The following is a 16,119-nucleotide window of genomic DNA, read 5'->3' as shown; positions in this document are numbered from 1 at the left end:
CAAAGCAGGAAGCTTGTGGCCTGCCAATTTAGGTCCCACATCACATCTACAAGCTTTTTCCAAACTGCCTTTTTTTTGTCTGCTTCTGATTCACAATGATTTGAATGAAGAAAAACGGAGAAATGCAATTTTAAGCTTAATTATCTTAATATGTGTCTTCCATCATCAAAAAAATGCCAAGGACATGTTAAAAACACCCAAAAAATATTTTCTATCTGAGTGGGTCATTAAACGTGGGTCCAAACCTCTTTTAAGTACCTCGCTATACATTAAATACATCCTTTTAAGCCATTTGGACTTCGGGTGCCCCCCATTCTGTGATTGCTTGTGTGCATATGCATGTGTGTATACACTGACGGTTTTCAACTCCTCTTAATCTCTTGCCCTTAATTCAGAGTGTACATTGAGCCGCCTAATAGGATGTGACTGAAGCGCCTGCTGCAGTGCTAGCTGGCTAACCACTAATGAGAGGGCCGCCACAGTCAGAGAATCAAAGCGCTTCATCAGCACTCCTAATTACTTTAAACCTTGTTAGCTGGCTGGAAAGCCAGCATCTGCTCTCAGAGGCGAAGTACATCCGAATAAAGCTCGGATCCAAATGTTGTGTTTGAGTTATAACAACACCATGAGATATTATTACTTTTCTGATGTCTTTTTTTCTATTTTTGCTGCTTTGGTGGAAATGAAAAGACCAGATTTAATACCCTACACAGTGTGTGTAACTACAATCAATAAAGATTTTTCTTTCTAAGTGCAGCAGAAATGTTGCTGGAAGCTCGTCTATGAGGTTGGGGGGGGGGGGGGGGGGGGGGGGCTAATGTTACCCATCTATGAAGCAGCAGGTGTGTGGACAGCAGGTTTCCATGTACCTCTGTCTGTTTGCCTGCTTGCCCCCCTCTCTAGTCTCTGATCAAAGCACATCCTTTTAAACCCCCCCGCCCCCTCCCTTCAACAGTGCCCCAACCACCTTCTGCTGCTCCTCGCCTCCACCTCCAGCTCTTTTGGCTTCCACCTTCCTCCTCCCCCTCATGCTAATTTGACTGATGATTGCACTTGTCACTCATGGCAGCATGTGGCCAATTAGCAAGACAAGTGATGGGGCGAGCTGGTAGTGATGGGAGGGGGTGTTTGGATTATAATTTGTCATAACTTGTTCCACTCAAGTAGCCTTTCTTGGCTTTTAGCTGTGCTAAAGACTAATACTAATTTCTGATCAATTTTCCTCAGAGAGAAACTAAGGAGGTGTACTTTATTCCCGTCTTTCCGGAGCCTCGGCCTTGTCTCACACTTTCTTGGCCACTTTAGTACCCCCCCATGTTTCAAGGTAATCACAGACTCATTTAAAGTCACTTTTGAACACTACCTCTGACTGGTGGTTAAGAGTGCGACGGCAGACCAGGCTTTTATGGGCCTTAATGTGTCCTGCGGACACTTTGGCAACCAGACTGCTGTTGCTGAAGATGTGAGAATGGAGAAAGGGGGAGGAGGAGAGGGGGTGTGGGGGCGGTGGCAGCGGGACATGTGAGGCCAACAGCCATGGCGACTTAACCAGGCTGAAAAAAGGGGGGAACCAAATAGGATGAAAGAAGAGGGAGGGAGAGGGGACTGCACAACAAAATGGACAGAACATGGAAGCGTCAAAAGAAAGGGGAGAGAGGGGTCACTTAGTCACTCCTTCGGCACCCCCTGCTCTGCGCCTCCTCCCTTGTCCCCTTTAGAGGCAGACAAAGAGACAGAGGGGGGGGCGGCCCGAGCACAGAAAAGGGAGGAGTGTGTACCTGTCACTGTCATCTCCCTGTTATTTCTGCTTCATAACAATTAGGGACGCTCGTTTCATATGGAAGGATGTTCAAACTCAAGAAATCCTTCTGCAGTGCAGATTAAACTAACGTGTTAGGGAAGAAAACATATTTAAACCTAAAAAACAGTTATGGAACGTTTCCCTCCTCCTAAGCGCTGTCATATTCTGGCAACAAATAAAAAGAGTGTGACTGTGCACTTCTAACAGACAGAGAGATTGCACGAGGGAAATGAGAGTGAGAGGAGGTGCTGGAGTACAACAGATTAATTTCAGGACACAATACTCTTGCTGGGAGAAAGACAGAGAGCAGGAAGGATGGAGGGGATAAAGAAAAGGGAAAATGCTGAGAGCAAAAAAAAAGAAATAGAGAGAGAGGAGGGAGATTAAACACGCATTCAGCGTTCTCAAAGGGCTGGGGTGATTTTGGAAAATCTCTGCTCGCTGTGTCTAGTGTGTGTGCCCGTTTGTCGTGTTGTGGCATTGCTTATGGCAGGACACATTCAAAGCCTCTAAACGGTAAGCACTCTCATCAAGCATCAGTCCAGAAGGACAGCAGTAGAACTCAAAAGGTTAATAAGACCCCTTCATTACCATAAATCTTATCAGCTAAATGAAATGGAGAGAAGGACCCCAGATTTCGGCATCCATTCTGCCAGGCCAAGAGGGAGACACCCTTGTATTTTATTGGCCTTTTTTATTATCTAAATGTACTGGCACATGAGCTGGGTGACAAAGGTGACAGCCTGTGGCAATCAACAACAAAAAAAGACAGCCGCTGCTGAAAACATGCCTTTAATTTAGGCCTCAGTCTTTTAGAAAAATAGGCTGCTCAGACTTTCTGCACACTTCACCAGATGAATACTGGGAGATTTTAAGGTTATGATGAACACACCATGCAAGCTAACAAAGTTGATCAGGAAAACCAGCTACTAGAAGATTTAAAATAATCAGCAGGGGTATTTAGAGTCACTTTAAGTGTTCCATTTACTGTTGATGCTGATTGGCAGTATGTCCGGCTCTGATCATCACCGGTAAACCCTTCGGTTTTTCTCAGCACAAGTCTGTGTGGAGGTCAAGCCTTCAAATGTGAGCATCATCTGTATGTTAAGGACCAGGAGATAAGGAGAGGCATCCAGAAACACAGCGGGAAGTATAAATCAATACGTGGATGGAGTCAGATGCTGTGCATGTGCTCACTCCTGCTGATGTGTTGATTAACTGCCCACACAAATGCCACACACACTCCCTCTATACCTGCATGTGTGTGTTTGTTCACCCGGTGATTAAGGTCTCTGGCTCTGATTAAGTGGCTTGTTCATCCAGCCTCCGGCTAAGACTAATGCTGAGCTCCATTTTACTGGACACACTGACATACTGCACAAAATCCTTCTTGCCAGTATGAACCGAGACAAAGCGGCCAACACACTCTGGATTAATTAACGTCCAGTAATTGGAACTCATCAAGGTCTTTAAGTGGTCTTCTTGCTGTATCCTACTGTGTGGACTTCAAAGTGTCTTTGTTGGAGTATACATATTTTAAAGCATGCATGTAAAGGTCAATTTCGCTGCATGTGTGAACATGCATGAAGGTGTGCTTGGCAATAATTGTGAACGGGGGAAGAAGATGAATCGTATTTCTGCACGTCTGCCCTCTTTTCCTCGAGAGACCCAACGCCACTCACTGCTCCTAATGAGCTGTGGGACCTCATCAGCATTAATACTACATTAGTCTGAACTAATGCACGTCTCAGAGCGCACGAATCCACCACCCATAAATAACTGCTGCCACATGTGCACACCTGTGTAAATCCAAGAAATATGGTTAATAGGATTAAAAGGAGTTTTAAATCCTCGCTGTGACACAATGAATGAGGCAGTAATGTTATCATCATACACATGCAGAGGGAATTAATCGCGTAATAAGCTTAATTCCCATTTCCAAACTGAGTAATATCATCTTAATTAAAGCAGCTAGAATTACAGGCTAACATCACCACTCAGGGGTTTTATGTTTCCACACATGCAAAAGCTTTTTGTAGTTGGATTATTACTAAGGGGGAAGGATTCATATTGGGAAAAATTCGGTTCATATCATACTTTATGGTTCCAGATACAATTCAGTGGATTTTGGTTCATTTTGAACAACTCACTGACCTAAAATGGATCCAGGACGTCTTTAACCAAAAATTCAGCCAGTGTGACTAAGATAAACACCTGAACAGAGCAGGGGAAGTTTTCCAGATTCCTTGGATTTCTTGCAAGATAGTCAAGTGTAAATAAATATGTGAGCAAACAAACAAGTAAACAAGAATTATTGGCAAATCCATTCACATTTTTTTTCTCATAAAGTTCATCCCCACGTTTTTTTATCCCGCTTGGTTGTTTTTATGTTATTGAAGAATAAACCTACCATGTCTCGATCCCAAATGGTATTTTCCATATCGACATAATCGATTTATTTCGTTTCGAAACGATTTTATGATGGCATAGGTCGGTTCGATTCACAACACATCTCAGACAGATTGGTCTGGTTGGATCATTTATCATCTTCTAAACCCATTTTTGTCCCTTTCGGGGGTCACAGGGCTGCCGGAGCCAACCCCCGCCACTCATAGGCGAAGGCAGGGTACACCCTGAAGAGGTCGCCAGTCTGACCCAGGCCCACAATCACACCCATACAAACCTACGTACAATTTAGAGTGACCAATTCACCTATGTAGCATGGTTTTGGACAGTGGGAGGAAGCCTGAGTACCCGAAGAAAAACCACGCATGCACGGGGAGAATCTGCAAACTCCACACACTCGATTAATTGTTACTCCCCTAACTTTTACATAAGTACACGGAGAATAAGTAAGAGGTCATTGCTGTGACTCCTTTGGGGTGTTGTCACACTGTCAAACCGTGTTGGAGGTTCCTGCATGAGCCTAATGTACGTAAATAGATGAACCGTTAGCCCATTAGCTCCTGATGCTTTCTGCCATCAGCGTGCTAAATTCGGGACTCTGAGGCTGGCTCATATGCTGCAATCTAATTCTTTTACCACCGGGAGAGCAGGGCAGAGGAAGACAGAAGGATTAGTATTGTGACAGAAAGCTGAGAGTGGGAGGGAAAGGGAAAGGAAGAGTGGGGAGAGAGAGCTACAAAGAAGGAGAGAGAGGTAGCTTAATGCAATAAAGAATGTAGTATTGACATCTTTCTCGTGTCTATTGATTCCCCATTATGTTGCTAACAAACCCAGGTTGACATTTTGTCATTTGCAATCATGTTAACACTGCGACTTGCACGCTCTCCTCCACAAACCAATCTATACCTGCACACACTGGTTTGCAAGTGTGTTCCTGCTGTTTTGCACAGCCTTGCACACTTGTTCCCTCTTAGCCACGCTTGCACATGCAAGCTCTCGCTTCACGTGCGTTCCCTGCACGGAAACATCTGAATAGTGGGTGAGAGGCACATAAACTGAGCAATAAACTAGTTGATTGATGGGTATGCGTTGGGCATTTTATTGGAATAGACGGTGTGAAATTGTAAACATCGGATTTTGCCTTCAGTCAGGAAACAGACATCAGCATCCATGTGTTTAAATGTGACCTGTAAGTGATGTGGAGATGGTAAAGCATCTTACAGGCGTCTAAAAGCTGAAGTGTATCTGTGAGTGTGAGGGCTTGTGTGCGAGGGAAAGAGTGGGACACTGTGAGTTGGAAGATGGTGCTTAATGGTGTGTGACTGAAATGACAAAGCTGAGATGAACTGAATCTGGGAGTGTGTGTAAATGTGTGCCAGAGATAAGGAGAAAGCAAAAGGAGCCTCACTCATGTCCCATCATATCATTTCATTCCAAGGATCGCTCTGTCTGGGAAACCTGTGGTTTCTCTTCTATGTCCCATTAAACTTTTATATACCAGTTAATGCTTATGGCTTCATGAAAGCATCGCACAAACTGACCTGCGCCATTAAAAATAGAACAAAACGGGGATCGGTTACAGCCGTTCCCCATCCGGGTGGAAAACGATCTAACATGCTTGTTTTATGTTACTGTATGTGATGGCCCGGCCGTTTCATGATCATGTGTGTGTGCGAGACTCAGCAGGGGCTGAGCAAGAGTGCTTGAGGTCTGTTGTAACATGAAAGAGGATGAAAACTCAGGGGGCAGAAGGGGGTCAGGTGGGGCTGAGTCGAACACATCGGCTGTGACCTCTGACCTTGCACAAAGCTCCAACACTAAGGAGTCAAGTAGTTGCCAGCAGTCAAAGAGACAAGTTAACTGAGAGCTGGAGTCAAGAGCCCTACAATGAAATGTGTGTGCGCGCTTTGAGGGCTCCCAATGAAAGCCGGGAAAGCGTATAAATATACAGAGGGCATTGAAACACCTCTGGCGGCAATACTTTCACCTTTTTTGTGGTCTGTAAACTTTTAGCAGACAACTTTGTTGGATGTTTCAGCTCCACTTTCATGCAGGTGAAGTAGACGGTGTGAAATTGTAAACATAAGATTTTGACATTAGCCACTTGGAGCTGCAAATCGTTTCAAGGAAGAAGGTTTAAAGTCCAGTTGCTAATTTTATGTAGACTTTCTTGGATATTTTTTCATCGTTTCGATTGGGAGGAGCTAAACTCGCCCACGAGCTGCGTTCACACACCGCCCTCGGCAACACAAGTTCAAGAGACCACTTCCATTAAATGTCTACGTAAATGCACTTATTTGCCCGTTTTGGGCTTCAATATTCAAAACTCTTGTGTTTACAAGTTGCTACGACACGACTACGATGGTTAAACCAGGCTGAACTTTGACCTATCAGGCACACCGATTTGACAGTGACATATGGATAGCGTCCATTTAAATTCACCGAAGTGCTGAGCGATTGAAGATTGATCATGAAGGAGTAATTAATTATAGTGGTTTGTCCCCGGCCAGAATTATATCACACCAAGTCTGTCATATATTGGGAAAGCTGCGAAAGAAAAGACCTAGAGAAGGATTTGCACCGCTTCGACATTTGGCTCCAGGCATTGTCTGCCACCAAGTAGGTGGTGGACATGTGCTATTAAACAGTAGAAAAAGAAGAGGATTCACCTCTCTGTTCATCCAGTGTGAACACGATTTGGTGAATACGTGTTCAAGAACATAACGTATCGTGCAACGTTCACACATGCCAGGCGGGAAGTAGCCACAAACTTATTTTTTTAAAGTTGCTTTTAACTTTAAAAAGTAACCATTGGGAACCGCAGAATGACTTTACAGAAGTTATAAAACTAAAGAAAGTTATAAAACTAGAAGACACCCACCCCACCTAAGGACCTCAGCCTCCTATCTTCTGCACATTCAGAAGCTGCAGCACACCACCTCAACTTGGTATACTTTTCGCTTTCAAAGTAGGTTTTCCTCTCAACCCTCATTTTTTACAGTGTCATCCACTCTTAATTTCATCCTCTTTTTCCTCTATTTTTTTTTATCTCTTCCTGACATTCACCGTTTTTCAATGTGTGGAAAGCAAAAACTCCTCCTACCTGGTTCTTTTGTAACTCCTCCCCAATACATCCCCCTATCCCAAAGCATTTCCAGAGATGCGATGTGTCCCTTTTCTGCAACTGCACCATCCTTCTCTTTACCTCTATCACCTGTCCTCCTGCTGTGGCATGTTGCAATCTGTTGACTGAGTATGAGGTCTAAAAGGCGAAGCTCTGAAAGCCAATGGCCTGAAAAACTGTTGTGGAAATGAAACACTATGGGAAGGTGAGGAGGAGCTGGCCCTTTAAGAACCCATCCACAACCAAAGAGACCCTTTACCCATTTTTTTAAATAAACATAAAACTTTACTCCATATTTCTCTATTTTCTGATCTATTTCATTCCCATGCAGGATAGACAGATTTCCAATAACAGACTGAGCATCTGTTGAGAGTCTGGAACAGGCTCGGAGGGACGGATCTGAAGAAGAGCCGGTGCCTGGCTGCTCCCTCCACGCGTCCTTTTCTTCCACTTGAGCGCAGATGAAACGCAGACGGCGCCACAGTTTCAGCCGGCACCCTCCCCCTCCCTCTAGTGCGCCGCTTCCCACCGTGCAGCAGCCAAGCAACGGGACAGAGAGACGCAGTCATTCGTAGTATATTCCTGGAGTGTTTGCAGAGATGTGAGCCCAGACAAGCAAACCTGCCTGCGAGTCGGAGCAAAAATAACGTGAAGGCGCAGCGAGAAAGGAGCAACTACAGCAGTACAAGCACAAAACAGCCTAACAATAAAAGAAACAATAAGATGCTATCCCCTTTTCCCTTTTCACATAGCCAATGCGCCGTGCACCTACTCTCCCTTCTGTCTCCCCCTCTCACTGCCTCAACCGGCCCAGGAATCGATCTCCGCAGGATCGATAAGTTGGCATGAATATTCCCTGCCTGCCGAGAGTCTAGTTGGGGAGAGTCGGAGGCTGAGGCTCAGGCGCAGGCAGTGGAGAAGAGGGGAAGGACGCAGAGGCAGAGGAGCGGAAAACTGGGAGAAAATGAGCGCGCAGGCGGCGAGGAGACAAGCCAGCGCAAGGGTGGGACAGCAGCGCATCTTCCCACTCTGGACAGCAGAAAGGGGAGATTTTCTGATATTCATTTTTTTATGTCTGGCCAGTAAAACGCCCCCCCCTGGAAATGCTACTTGACTGTAAGAGCCGCCACAGAAGCCAGGAGGAGTATTTGAGGAAGCCGTGGAGTGTTTGCTCGTGTGTAAGTGGGTGTGCGCCCCGGCGGCTCTCTCTTGCGCTGCAAGCGCAGCGGCGCAAAGCAAGGCGGGGCGGGTCTGCGCGGCTCTCCGACACGGAGGAGGTGTATAGCAAGGAGAAAAGAAGGGGAGGAAGAAAAAAAATGTCTTACCGGAGTTGGAGCGGGGAGCCAGAGGGGACTTGAGACGCCAGGCGTTGAGGTCAGAGGCAGTTCTTTGAAACACGAACGGCACAGGCAAGGGGACAAACATGGTCTTCTTCTTGCTTGTTGTTTTGACGCCCAAAATCTAACTGAAGTGTTGCAACAAGCGTCCCGAAGCCTCTGAATCTTCGTCCGCCGGGAAAATATTTGCTTGGAGGACCTCACAGCATTCGCAATTAGGTGTACGCACATGTAGCCCAGCTGCGCACTTTTATTTACAGAAGTGGGAGCCGACTGCTGGTCGGCGTTGGTTTTGGTGTAGCCTAAATGTGCATAGAACATATATGTATGGTCCCTTGAGTTCACCTCAGACAAACAGACGGATGGAGAGAGGAGCAGAACTCCCTTCTACGTAAAAAGTTCCGACTGCAGGCCTGCTGTGTAGCGTCTCGGTGAAAGGCTGTTGCGCCTTCCGGTTACCTTTGCGCTCCTAAAGCTCTTTCCGAGTAAACACCGGTAATTATTGTGTAAGTCTTTCAGCAGTTTTGTTTCCTGCAGGTGTGAAAAAGGCATGAGAACAGTCGTTATAGTCTACTACTGTCGGCCGGATTGAGCTTTGGTATTTGCAGCTTTAAAACAACAGCAGAAAAAAAGAGCATTGAAGAAAGCCAACGGAGGTAAATGTATTTGGATTTTTCTTTGCTGAATTTGGTAGATGCTTGGGGGAGACTTTAGCTCCGTATTTGCTTTGTATGACTTCTTTTATTTTTATTTTTTGCACGAGGGCTGCGAAAAGTCTACATTCACGCGCTGGCGGGTTGCGTGCGCATTTAAAACAGCTTAATTAACGCGCGTCGCACCTGCCAATTAATAAAGGAGTGCGCGCGGAAAGGGGTGCAAGAAAAAAAAACGCACACAGAGCGCGCGCGCCTGACACTCACGCTCCTCCTCCCTCGCGCTCCCTCTGTCACAAGGCAGTAATTAAAACGCAATCAATCGATACATAAACAAACAAATAAACACAGGCGGGAAAATAAAATCATAAATAAATAATAAACAAATTTAAAAAAATAACAGTGAGGGAGGGGGTAAAAATAAAAGACTAGAATCCGGTCATGGTGCCGCGTTTCGTCGGAACACTTGCCTATCTGCGTCCATCCGTCTGTGTGTCTTTTATTTTAGTGTCTGTCTGTTTGTCCCCGTTATTATCTGGGAACCCCCAACAGCTCATTCGACCCGGCTCCCTCCAGGATTGTAGCGATCTGCCACAAGGCTGGCCGCAACATTGAGGCGAGAGAGGACCCGCTACTACTCACACATCGCCACCCCCACCCCCGCACCTCCCTCCATCCCTCAATCCCTCCCTCTGCCTCCCACCCCAAACCCCCCTCGTTTTCACCACCGCTGCAAAAGGTATCCTGTATTGATTTTTGGATCTGCACCCCCTTCCAACCCCCCCGCCAGCAAAACCTACTTAATTATACCGGTGCCGGCGGTGACCAGTGCGGTCCAGCCGGCGCGTTTGGACCCAACGCAAATCACGCAATTAACTTATTGCGCTGCTTTCAACGAATCATCTTCCCTAAGAGGAAGATAAGAGCGACCACTGCTGTTCCAGCAGGAACTTGAATACAGTTCACACAGTTTGGAAAGTGGATCAAATAAAGAAGAGTATTCTTTAACGCGCTCTGGAGATACTGAGGTGTTGGATCAGCGCGCCTCTGCCTGATCCGGCTCCCCTCATCCCGGCTGTGCGCGCACGCCCCTCAACGTCCTCTCCCTCCCCTCCACTCCTGACATGCTACATGCTGTCAATTACAAGCCAGCATCAGTCAACGCCGGGCCCTTACACACCAGATTATTGTCAATATAGATTTTTAAATAGAAAAATCTATACTTTAAACATCACAGTCAATACGGGCCAATCAATAGGAATGAGTGCGCCCTTGCTCCTTGGGCCTGAGAACTCCCATCACTCCCGCAGGACTGTTGGCAGACGCGCTTCGCTTAATGCTGCGGCTGATTAGGCCTGTTTAATGGAAATTGAACGCACAATGACTTATCTGGCTATCATCACACTTGTCATTCACTCCGTCATCAACAGACAGCCATATTGCCGAGAAATGCGTCCTGCGCACCGAGCTGGCATATTCATAATTATGAAAAATGTGTCATTCCCTGTACTGGACAGCCAGGTTTTATTGTCCTTCTCCCTCCGCTTCACACATGACAGATGACATCCGCAGGTCCAGTAAGGAAGAGGGGAGAAAAAGGGAGGAGCAGGAGAGGAAGGAGGGGAACATTTTCTTTGAAAAAAAAGGAGAGAAAGCAGTAAGAAGCAGTAATGATAGAGGAGGAGTAGAGAGAAGGTGAGGAGAAAGAAGATAGGGGAGAATTGACAAGTTGTCCTTCAAAGACCCCCTTCTCTTCACAAAGGGAGCCAAGCGCGCCCCCTTTCCCTCCTCCCTGCACTCCTTCCAGACAAAAGCAATTATTTCTTGTAGAATGTAGTGTGGTTGTGCGTCTATGGAAGAGAGGGATGGGGAGAGGGTGTGTGAGATTGAAGGAAGGGGGGGGGGGGTGAGGAACAAGAAGAGGTGAGGAGATCGGAGGAGGTAAAAGGTGTTTGTCCTCCTCTTCTCCTCCAAACCATCCACTAAAAACCCACTCAAACACCCACATGAATTGAATGTGTTCAAGCAGCTTTGAATGTCTTTATGAAGCTTTTGAAACTTTTAAAAAAGTTTTTAATTTAAATGTCACCATAAATTTGTGTTTGCTTCTTTCAATAAAGGGTTTTCCCGCATCATGTTTGACACAGCATGACACATCACAGCAGATGTGATAGCTAACGACCCTCTGAACACCGAAATTCAGCCGACTGCTACCTCTGTGTGTTTTTCTTGCTTGGTGCCTTTAGGGCCCCTGCAGCGAGTTACTCTCCAGAGTTTCAGTCCCCCAAGGAACTGCAGGGCGAGCTCCCCTAGGGGGGCCGCTCCAGCCAATAACCCCTGCTGGACTGCTGTCATCGAAGGCCCACCGTCCAGATAGTCCACCTCCCTCCCTTTTAAGCCTCCCCACCCATAAAGAGATATATAGCCGGTTCCATTGTCTTTCAAGCTGGCAGCTTCACCTTGTATTGAAAAAAGCTGTTTCTTTTTTTTTTTAAAGAAACACATTGCTATTGAGAAATTTTGAATAATAAATGATCAGTAAACATATTTTCTGAATTGTGAGATAATGTTTTCATTTTTTTACAGAACATTTTGAGGTATTCTGTAAATTTCTAATTAGATTCACATAGGATGACACTGAAACTGATGCTCATCATTCCTAGGGGTGTAACAATTCATTTCAACAACAAGTGAATTTATAATTTATGGTTGCTGATCCGATTCATAGTCGATATTATTTCAATTTGAACGATGGACTAACCTAAAATCAATCCAGGACATCTTTAGCCAAAAGTTCAACCAGTGTGACTCAGAGATAAATACTTTATACTGAACAGTGACATTTTCCAGATTCTTTGTATTTCTTGCAAGATAATCAAGTGTAAATTAAATATGTGTACAAACAATTAAACAACAATTATTGGCAAATCCATTCACATTTTAGTTTCCTAAAGTTGAGCCCACTGTTGTTTTTCCACATAAAATAATGCAAACAGAACAATATTAGAACATTCTGCACTCTATGGTGTCCATGTCTTTCCTAAATTCAAAGTGTTTCCCCACATTAGAAGGTAATTTTTGCTGCCATCTCATGTGTGTTGTCCACTGAGATGCACTTGGTCATTTTTGACGTTATAGTAACATAAACCTCCCATGCCTCAATTCAAATGATATTTTCAAATATCGACATAATCAACTATTAAATTTAAAAATGATTTTGTAACGTATAGGTCGATTCAATCCACAACTTGCCTCCGACGATCGATCTGGTTGGATCTTGGGAATATAAATTGATTCATCGATAAGGTCGATTAATTGTTGCACCCTTAATATGTCCTAGTTATATATACTTAAACTATGGCAAAATTATAAGCAAATAAAAACAGAAATATTCCCTACTTTTTTGTTACAACTTTAAAAAGTGGTGTTGTATAATGAAAGGAGTAGGGGGCTAGGTACGGGGAGGGGGGCCCTATTTTATTTTTATTTTTGTGCTTGTTTATTTTAATCATCATGCTTGTTTTTATATTTTGTTGTGTTATAATGTAAAGCACTTTGTGTTATATTTTTATATGAAAAGTGCTTTATAAATAAAGTTTTGATTGATTGAATTGTCTTCAACTCAATGTAAAATGTGTATAATTTGAAAATAAATGCCAAAAAATGTTCTGTTTGTAAAGTATTTTTTCAAGTTTTGCAAGCACTTGTTCATAACCTCAACAATTCCAATTTCTCTCATAACTCCTCGTTACTGTGGCTTCTCATCTTGGTTTTTTTTAATCTTGCAGATGGCTGTTGCTTACGCGGTTTGCCCCCAAATATATTCATACGAAGCAATTTGTTCAATTTCTCACCACAGCATGTTTCCATGTCATTTGCTGTAGGTCAGGATGCGGCATGAAATATTTAGCCAATCAAAAAGAGCCGAAAGTGTCCTTAGGCTACGCATTAGTCATAGCACAGCCCATCCTCCAGTCATAACTGTTTATTGCACTCTTGGTAATTGCCTGTTAGTAATTTTGAATGATAGATTTCCCCGCCCTAAAACACATAGTCCGAGTTCCGAACATGATTTTTTGTGATAAATGGCGCCCTTACATATAAACACGAGTCTTTAATCTGTGTGACCCGGCCCATGCACGTGGAGCTGTGTGTGTGTGTTTGACTGTGGTTGTTCGCATCCATGTCATGGTCGTAGTTAAATGGTGATGTCATGATGACAAATGCGCTGGTTGAATTAAATTCACGCTCATCGATAACAGCTTAGGCCTGGGATCAATGGCAGTCACGTTGCTGTCGGTGTCCTAACAAGGCCCGATTAGCAGCATGAAGTGCCAGTGCACCCATCTCATATCCTCCCTACACACATTTCCAAAAAGAAAACACAGCCGAATGCAATATTCACACAAAACTATGCTCTGACATGATGTATAGATTTGTCAAGATATTATGGATATGATGCATGGGCTTTTATGAGGTTTATTTGTTGGTGTCTTTGCCTGCGAGTGTGTTTGTGTGAGGCGGTCCAGGGTTTTTGCAGACTTTGGATCCCAGCTGCAAAGTTGCGCTCCAGCTCAAATCCAATCACTTTAAGTGAGGAAATATGGAGATATCAATGCCACAAAAAAAAAAAAAAGTCCCCCAGCTGCAATGATAAAACTCTGATTTGGATTCACGAACCGAGAAAAAGACAAGAAAGCAGCATGCTCTCCCTCCTTTAGTTCTCCCTTTCTTTCTCTTTCATAGGCGAATAAGTGTCTGATCCCGCTAAAGCCCTTGTTCTGTCTGTATTCCTTGTCTTTTTTATTAGTTTTTATTAACTTTGCCTCCATCTCTCTGTCAGCACTCTCAATAATCAATGCTGATATATTGCCAATATCCAGCTCAGTCCCTTGTGCCATCTTTCACTGAGGCTCTATTATTGGGGGAGATTGGCCCAATAATAATGATATTTATAATAGATATTTATTATCTGGGCTTGTGGAGGGGCGGCAGATGCACCCTGCTGAAGACTCAGATGCCGGCAAACTCCTGGCAGAGAGGCATGTGGATGCACACACACACAGACTTACACACACACACACACACAACCTGCTCACAGGGACTCTTTAATTTACACTGGTAATATCAGGCGATTATTCCCCACACAGATAGCTGGGGGTTATCTGGAGCGTTAGCACACACTGTATGTGTTCGTTCTATATTATATAGAGAGGCGAAGGTTCACCTATAGCAACCTAGCGGCACTGAGCAGTGTTTAGAAGCCCAGGGATTGTTGATGGGAGGGGTCAAGATTCAAACAGTGCTCGGTCAGGGGAGGGGATGCAGCAGGAAAGATGGGACTGGACAATCTCGACACCCCCCCCCAACCGTGCTCCACGTAGCTACATGCCCCCCCCCCCCCCCCCCTTATAGGCCTCATCTACACCCTCCCCTCCATCCCTCCAGTAGCCAGGGCCCCAGACGGTAATCCACCCCAGTGCTCCTCATCCTTTCATGTATTGATTTCCTCTCATGCGCCACGGTTACATGTCGCACCCACGTCATTGGGTCTCGGCTGCTTCACCCCACCCTCCCTCCTCACCCATTCACCCAACCTCACACTCCACCTCCCCGTCTCCACCAGCATCTCCAGCACAACAGCTGAAGGTGTATGTGTGTGTGTGTGTGGGGGGGGGGGGGGGGGGGGGTCTAAAGGGAAAAAAAAGAGGGCAGATAAAGCACTGCAGTAATTCAGTAAAGCAACCAGCATTTTACAGGGATAGAAACAAACAGGAAAACAGAGGAGGGTGGAGAGAGAAATAAAGTGAGAAAAAGGAAAACTAAAAAAAATCTGCCCCCAGGGTTTGCAGAGGATATTGGGAAAATTATCAGAGTGGTCACAGACTGCAAGTCCAAGCCAGGAGATTTATTTCCAATTTGACTTTGACAGTAAAATTCATCACTGGGCAGACCTACATGTGCTCTAATTATATGGACGGATTCACAGTCAAGGTCTGAATTTCAGAGAAACAAGGATCAGCTGGCAGAAGATTAATTGACAGAAAAGGAAAGAATTATTCATTGTTTGTGCCAAAAAAAAAACATTTTTTAATGTTTTCTAATTCAGACATATGAAGTGTTTTTATTAATCTGTTAAAGAATGCCATTAGTTTTACACAACAATGTGCTGCAAGGTATGACTTTTTTTAAACTAAACACTTTTAAATAAATTAAAATAATAACATCTTCACCAATTTTGCTATTTTTTGCCACAATTTCCACAAATATGTTACCAATCCAGACTAAATTTGTGTTTTTCGATGCCTTGTGATCAAAATACGGTGTGTGTCAGTGTGTGTCATGTCTCAGTGAACGGATGAAGTATGTATGAGACTGCAGGCTGGGAGCACGACAGGTCAAGGTTGTGCTTTGAGTGGAGGAAATGTGTGAGCTGCAGTGCTATACCTGAAAGCTGGAGTGTGCGCCTGTTTGCCTGGAACATGTACGCTTATTTGTGCTGGGGCCGCACGTGTGCTGAGTCCGCAGGTTTCCGAGCTTTTTATCTGAAGCAGCAGTCCGTCGGAGTGACCATCAGCCTGCCGGGGCATTAATGTCCGGCAGAGTGACCGTGTGGGATCACAAACAAGCACCGACGTGCATTTCTTAATTTGGTTTTTAAATGATGTGTGCCGATCATGAGAGCAAACACGGACCCAATCACCGAAAGGCAAACAGCAGCTCGGCCCATTTGAACATTTTGCATTGTTTGTCCAAATCCCATCATGCACCAGACTAAAACTTTACATTTTCCCCTGA

At 44.7% G+C, this 16,119-nt stretch overlaps 1 protein-coding gene across 11 annotated transcripts in view; it reads right to left on the bottom strand.

The window, feature by feature from the left end:
- Window positions 1-16,119, bottom strand: part of pou2f2b (POU class 2 homeobox 2b) — a 63,012-nt gene that overhangs the window by 33,068 nt on the left and 13,825 nt on the right. For 4 of the 11 annotated variants that reach the window (XM_011485490.4, XM_020710595.3, XM_011485493.4 and 1 more), the window contains exon 1: window positions 8,657-9,946. The exons of 6 other annotated variants lie outside the window; for them this stretch is intronic. In XM_011485490.4, coding sequence (XP_011483792.1) covers window positions 8,657-8,756 — 100 coding nt within the window. In that variant the 5' untranslated portion in view covers window positions 8,757-9,946. Of the gene's footprint in view, window positions 1-8,656; window positions 9,952-16,119 lie in introns of those variants that run through there. One more of the 11 variants, XM_011485491.4, reaches the window with a different exon arrangement.

Source organism: Oryzias latipes, chromosome 16 (assembly GCF_053564925.1).
Source record: "Oryzias latipes strain Hd-rR chromosome 16, Olatipes_Hd-rR_3.1".
Lineage (NCBI taxonomy): Eukaryota > Metazoa > Chordata > Actinopteri > Beloniformes > Adrianichthyidae > Oryzias > Oryzias latipes.
The sequence above is the reverse complement of the archived record's forward strand: the minus strand, read 5'-3'. Positions and strand labels throughout refer to the sequence as shown.